Source organism: Electrophorus electricus, chromosome 21, assembly GCF_041902795.1.
Source record: "Electrophorus electricus isolate QZ-2024a chromosome 21, ASM4190279v1, whole genome shotgun sequence".
Classification (NCBI taxonomy): domain Eukaryota; kingdom Metazoa; phylum Chordata; class Actinopteri; order Gymnotiformes; family Gymnotidae; genus Electrophorus; species Electrophorus electricus.
In genome coordinates this window covers 412,501-420,000 of record NC_137517.1, presented here as the reverse complement: position 1 = coordinate 420,000, position 7,500 = coordinate 412,501, and the positions used below count along the sequence as shown (strand labels likewise).

General features: G+C 38.9%; 1 protein-coding gene across 3 annotated transcripts in view; it reads right to left on the bottom strand.

Moving 5' to 3' along the window:
• The window catches only part of camta2 (calmodulin binding transcription activator 2), a 42,012-nt gene that overhangs the window by 10,521 nt on the left and 23,991 nt on the right, over positions 1-7,500 (bottom strand). For all 3 annotated transcript variants that reach the window (XM_081704022.1, XM_081704023.1, XM_081704024.1), the window contains 4 exons: positions 6,649-6,803; positions 1,029-1,210; positions 759-837; positions 432-684 (listed from right to left, as the gene is read on the bottom strand). In XM_081704022.1, coding sequence (XP_081560148.1) covers positions 432-684; positions 759-837; positions 1,029-1,210; positions 6,649-6,803 — 669 coding nt within the window. The remainder of the gene's footprint in view (positions 1-431; positions 685-758; positions 838-1,028; positions 1,211-6,648; positions 6,804-7,500) is intronic.

Genomic DNA, 7,500 nt, shown 5'->3' with positions numbered 1-7,500 from the left:
CATTAATGTAATATGAGGTCATAATGTAATATGAGGTCATAATGTAATATGAGGTCATTAATGTAATATGAGGTCAAAGTAATATGAGGTCATTAATGTAATAAGTTGTTAGGGTTAGAGTTAGGGTTTAGGGGTTAGGGTTATAAGGAATCAGTAGGGTTAGTGTTTAGGGGTTAAGGTTTAAGGGTTAGGGTTAGAGTTAGGGTTATAAGGAATCAGTAGGGTTAGTGTTTAGGGGTTAAGGTTTAGGGTTAGAGTTAGGGTTATAAGGAATCAGTAGGGTTAGTGTAGGCAGTATATTTAATGTGTCTCAGACCTGAGTTAGCCTTCTCATCAGGGTGCAAGTTGTATGATGTAAAATATTGTCTAAGGAAAGCAGTCACTATGTACTGAGACAGATGAGAGAGACAGACAGTGTGTGTGTGTGTCACCTGTATCAGGACTAGTAGAGACTGGAGATGTGGGCAGTAGGGGTGGGGCTGATGTGTCCAGGGTGTGTGTGAGTTCTTGTGCTTGTTTTTGTGTGTGTAGTTCCTCAAGGCAGTGCACCAGCCGTGTGTGCCCACGAGCGCGGGCCACGGCCAGGGGGAGGCGGCCCAGAGAGTCCGGAATCCCCAAGGCAACACTGCTCCAACTGTACAGCAGCACTGCGGCTGTCTGGTGGCCCAGAGCACACGCCCACATCTACACACACACAACAACGTAAGCAAGCATGTATGTAGCCTAACTACCTGCGTGCGTGTGTGTGCATTACTGACCAAAGGTGTGCATGAGAAGTGGTCGACATTCAGTGGATCTATCTCCTGCTCCAGACTGACACTAGCAGGACCGACACCCCTGTGGGACAGACCTCCCGATTACACAGCAGTCCTACTTTAATGCAAATAGTAAAACATTTAGAATGACAAAATGTATATGCTTGTGTGTGTGTGTTACCTCCAGCAGATGAGCGTGTGTGCGTGTGTGTACCTCCAGCGGATGAGCGAGCGTTTGTGTGTGCGTGTGTGTGTGTGTGTGTGTGTGTGTACCTCCAGCGGATAAGCGTGTGTATGAGTTGGGTGTATCCTTGGGCAGCAGCCAGGTGCAGTAGTGTCATCCCTCTGTGTGTGATGGAGTGTGTGAGTGTTTCTCGTCCACCACACCCCCAAGACCCAGTCTGCATCATCCTCTCACACACACTCACGATACGTCGCTCGAACCATGGCCCCGCCTAAGAAGGGCGAGAGAGAGACGGAAAGAAAGAAAAGAGGAGATGGAGAGGAGGAGGGATGCAAGTTAAACTGTTCATATACAACATGTATCTCTATGTACACCTGTTATGTATCTCTATGTACACCTGTTATGTATCTCTATGTACACCTGTTATGTATCTCTATGTACACCTCTGTTATGTATCTCTATGTACACCTGTTATGTATCTCTATGTACACCTGTTATGTATCTCTATGTACACCTCTGTTATATACTCTATATCTGTTATACATCTCTATATACTCTATATGTGTGTTATGTATCTCTATGTACACCTGTTATGTATCTCTATGTACACCTGTTATGTATCTCTATGTACACCTCTGTTATGTATCTCTATGTACACCTGTTATGTATCTCTATGTACACCTGTTATGTATCTCTATGTACACCTCTGTTATGTATCTCTATGTACACCTCTGTTATGTATCTCTATGTACACCTCTGTTATGTATCTCTATGTACACCTGTTATGTATCTCTATGTACACCTGTTATGTATCTCTATGTACACCTGTTATGTATCTCTATGTACACCTGTTATGTATCTCTATGTACACCTGTTATGTATCTCTATGTACACCTCTGTTATATACTCTATATCTGTTATACATCTCTATATACTCTATATGTGTGTTATGTATCTCTATGTACACCTGTTATGTATCTCTATGTACACCTGTTATGTATCTCTATGTACACCTCTGTTATGTATCTCTATGTACACCTCTGTTATGTATCTCTATGTACACCTATTATGTATCTCTATGTACACCTGTTATGTATCTCTATGTACACCTCTGTTATGTATCTCTATGTACACCTGTTATGTATCTCTATGTACACCTCTGTTATGTATCTCTATGTACACCTGTTATGTATCTCTATGTACACCTGTTATGTATCTCTATGTACACCTCTGTTATGTATCTCTATGTACACCTCTGTTATGTATCTCTATGTACACCTGTTATGTATCTCTATGTACACCTGTTATGTATCTCTATGTACACCTCTGTTATATACTCTATATCTGTTATACATCTCTATATACTCTATATGTGTGTTATGTATCTCTATGTACACCTGTTATGTATCTCTATGTACACCTGTTATGTATCTCTATGTACACCTCTGTTATGTATCTCTATGTACACCTGTTATGTATCTCTATGTACACCTGTTATGTATCTCTATGTACACCTCTGTTATGTATCTCTATGTACACCTCTGTTATGTATCTCTATGTACACCTGTTATGTATCTCTATGTACACCTGTTATGTATCTCTATGTACACCTCTGTTATGTATCTCTATGTACACCTGTTATGTATCTCTATGTACACCTGTTATGTATCTCTATGTACACCTCTGTTATATACTCTATATCTGTTATACATCTCTATATACTCTATATGTGTGTTATGTATCTCTATGTACACCTGTTATGTATCTCTATGTACACCTGTTATGTATCTCTATGTACACCTCTGTTATGTATCTCTATGTACACCTATTATGTATCTCTATGTACACCTGTTATGTATCTCTATGTACACCTCTGTTATGTATCTCTATGTACACCTGTTATGTATCTCTATGTACACCTCTGTTATGTATCTCTATGTACACCTGTTATGTATCTCTATGTACACCTGTTATGTATCTCTATGTACACCTGTTATGTATCTCTATGTACACCTGTTATGTATCTCTATGTACACCTGTTATGTATCTCTATGTACACCTGTTATGTATCTCTATGTACACCTGTTATGTATCTCTATGTACACCTCTGTTATATACTCTATATCTGTTATACATCTCTATATACTCTATATGTGTGTTATGTATCTCTATATACTCTATATGTGTGTTATGTATCTCTATATACTCTATATCTGTGTTATGTATCTCTATGTACACCTGTTATGTATCTCTATGTACACCTGTTATATACTCTATATCTGTTATACATCTCTATATACTCTATATGTGTGTTATGTATCTCTATATACTCTATATGTGTGTTATGTATCTCTATATACTCTATATCTGTGTTATGTATCTCTATATACTCTGTGTGTTATGTATCTCTATATACTCTATATCTGTGTTATACATCTCTATATACTCTATATCTGTTATACATCTCTATATACTCTGTGTGTTATGTATCTCTATATACTCTATATCTGTGTTATACATCTCTATATACTCTATATGTGTGTTATGTATCGCTATATACTCTATGTGTTATGTATCGCTATATACTCTATATCTGTGTTATGTATCTCTATATACTCTGTGTGTTATGTATCTCTATATACTCTGTGTGTTATGTATCTCTATATACTCTATATCTGTGTTATACATCTCTATATACTCTATATGTTATGTATCTCTATATACTCTATATCTGTTATGTATCTCTATATACTCTATATGTGTTATGTATCTCTATATACTCTATATGTGTTATGTATCTCTATATACTCTATGTGTGTTATGTATCTCTATATACTCTATATGTGTGTTATGTATCTCTATATACTCTATATGTGTGTTATGTATCTCTATATACTCTATATGTGTGTTATGTATCTCTATATACTCTATATCTGTGTTATGTATCTCTATATACTCTATATGTGTGTTATATATCTCTATATACTCTATATCTGTGTTATGTATCTCTATATACTCTATATCTGTTATACATCTCTATATACGCTATATCTGTGTTATGTATCTCTATATACTCTATATCTGTGTTATGTATCTCTATATACTCTATATCTGTGTTATGTATCTCTATATACTCTATATCTGTGTTATGTATACAGAAGTGTGTATACAGAGGTCCTTCATCAGCTGTGCAATCAAAGTGCTTCTGAAGTAGTAGGAGGAGCCGGTTTATGTATGAAACAGTAGATGTTTAACTCATGACATTCATTCACTGGGGTTGTAAAGTTCAGAGAGCAACTCTCTCTCTCTCTCCTTCTCTCTCTCTCCCTCTCTCTCCCTCTCCCCATCTGTCCCTGCCCTCCTTTCTTTCTCTCTCTCCGTCACAGACTAAAGTGACTAGTGGGTTTTCCACTGTGAGTCACCTGATAGGAAACATTACACACCCACACACACATAAGCACATGCACATCCTCTCACACACCCAGAGTAACTGGCACCTCCAGCTCCTCACACACCTCCCTCCCTCAAATCTTTCCTTTTCTCCCCCTCATGGTCATCCACACCCCCTCTTCTGATGCAGGAAGAGAAGCAGCCAGGCAATATTTAGAAACATTAGGGGGGGGGGTGTGAGTGTGTGTGTGATGGCATGGACAGATAACAGAGATGTCAACAGAAAGCTCAGGTACAGAAACTGAACTTACTTTCTGACCCGGGGTGGGGTGACCCGGGGCGGGGTGACCCGGGGTGGGGTGACCTGGATTGACTCTTGGTGACCCCCCCAGGACACACAGTTCATCTCAGCCCTTGCAGGCTTTACATTTATAGAGCCCAGTATTGTCATAATTTCCCAATATTGTAATAATTTGCCTAATAACGTAATTCAATGACAACAATTATTTTAAATATATTTTTACTAATACTGTAAAACATTATTACATTATTGGGAATTTATTACATGTTCAAGTTGATCATTTGCAATAATTTATTACATTACTGAATTTACTGTTTTCATTTTTATACACATTATATATATTTTATGTTAACACTTCTATTTTGAGTGTTGTAGATAAATAAATTATCATCAGTGTCTGTAATATTGTCTTGAATGAATCAGATTTGTCTATAATCTGCTCAGTTGTTTTGACTTTATTTATTTGGAGTGTCTGTAGATGCTAACCTGAGAAGTCACTGAACATGTAACAGGTAAAATACATACAATCTCAATATACTCAACAAACTGATATAGTCCTGCTGTTATAGACATGCTGGCCTAGACCAGCTGTTCTAGACATACTGGTCTAGACCAGCTGTTCTAGACGTGCCATTGTAGGCATGCCATTATAGACGTGCTGTACTAGACAAGCTGTTACAGACATGCCGTTATAGACATGCCGTTATAGACCAGCTATGGACCAGCTGTTATAGACATGTTGTTCTAGACCAGCTGTTCTAGACGTGCTGTAACTGGACTTTAAATCTTTAACTGGATTAGATTTTGGTTAAGGTTAGGGTCAGGATTAGGATTAGCGTTAGGGTCAGGATAAGGATTAGGTTTTGGTAGGGGCATCTGATACAAATGGGCTAGTGAGGCTAGTGATATTTATTACCTTGTGTTATACTATGGTGATATTACCTTGTGATATTACTTATTGCTCCAAAGTAATATCACCACAGTATATATCAAGGTAATATCACCACAGTACTTGTCTTTAATACCATTACCACAAAAGCTTTTAATGTGCTGTTATACACCAGCTGTTTTAGACGTGCTGTTCTAGACCAGCTGTTGTAGACCAACTGCTTTGTGACCACAAAGCTATTTATTGACCAATTTATCTGACCAGTGTGTTTAGACGTATTACACACAGTGAACTGCCCCCTTAATCAGACGTCCATTTGGGATCAGTTCTTTATCTTATAATGTCTCACTCAACCTTCCCACTGTCTGCATTCAGTACTATCTGAAGCAGGTAGACTATAAAAAAACAACACAGTGACTATAAAAAAAGTAGAAGTTAATGAACATCAATGAACATAAATGAACACAGCACATCAGTGAGTAGCTTCCTAATCACATCTCTGTATTCCTGGTATTTTTCACCCTGTTTCTGTAGTTCTCATAACCGATTCTTGTTTAGAATGTATTGTCTGATCACTAGTATTCTGACCCTTGAACTGTTCCACCCGCAAGTTCTGATTTGTGGAATAAACTTGTGATTTCATCCAAACACTCCTGTTTCATTCATGACAATGTTACAGATGAGAGAATTTATTAATCATCTAGTTACAACACTCAAAACAAACGTTAATAAAAACCATGAAATAAAATACTCATAAAACACTACATTCACAATAATGTATTAAATTATAGCAATGATCAACCTAAACATATAACAAATTCCCAATAAAGTTTTAGATTAATAATGTATTACATTAATAATGTATTACATTCTAGGTAAAAATGTTATTACAATATCAGTTAAGTCATTGTATTACATTATTGGGAGGTTATTACAATGTTGGGTTTTAGGGCAGCTGTACGGCTCTCTGCTCCTTTACGGCACCTGCCCCTGTCAGCTAGAGACATTTTCTCTCAAATAGATATAACCTATAATTTTATATACCAATGATTTTCTTTGCCAGATTTATAAGAACTGTAATTAGGGTAGGGTTAGTGAAGAATGTGTGTGTGTGTGTGTGTGTGTGTACCTGGTTTTCAGGTGTGAGGCGCGTTGAGGAAGCAGGTAAACTCTGCTGCCGTGCCAGGTGCTGCTGCTGCTGTTGTTGATTGCTGTTTGCCATTTCTGCCATCCTCCTCTCCATCTGCTCCAGCCTCTCCAGGATAGACATACGGAACTGGTTATCTGCACAGAGACAGAATACCAACGCTGCTCATCTGCACAGAGACAGAATACCAACGCTGGTCATCTGCACAGAGACAGAATACCAACGCTGCTCATCTGCACAGAGACAGAATACCAACGCTGCTCATCTGCACAGAGACAGAATACCAACGCTGCTCATCTGCACAGAGACAGAATACCAACGCTGCTCATCTGCACAGAGACAGAATACCAACGCTGCTCATCTGCACAGAGACAGAATACCAACGCTGCTCATCTGCACAGAGACAGAGTACCAACGCTGCTCATCTGCACAGAGACAGAATACCAACGCTGCTCATCTGCACAGAGACAGAATACCAACGCTGCTCATCTGCACAGAGACAGAATACCAACGCTGCTCATCTGCACAGAGACAGAATACCAACGCTGCTCATCTGCACAGAGACAGAATACCAACGCTGCTCATCTGCACAGAGACAGAATACCAACGCTGCTCATCTGCACAGAGACAGAATACCAACGCTGCTCATCTGCACAGAGACAGAATACCAACGCTGCTCATCTGCACAGAGACAGAATACCAACGCTGCTCATCTGCACAGAGACAGAATACCAACGCTGCTCATCTGCACAGAGACAGAATACCAACGCTGCTCATCTGCACAGAGACAGAATACCAACGCTGCTCATCTGCACAGAGACAGAATACCAACGC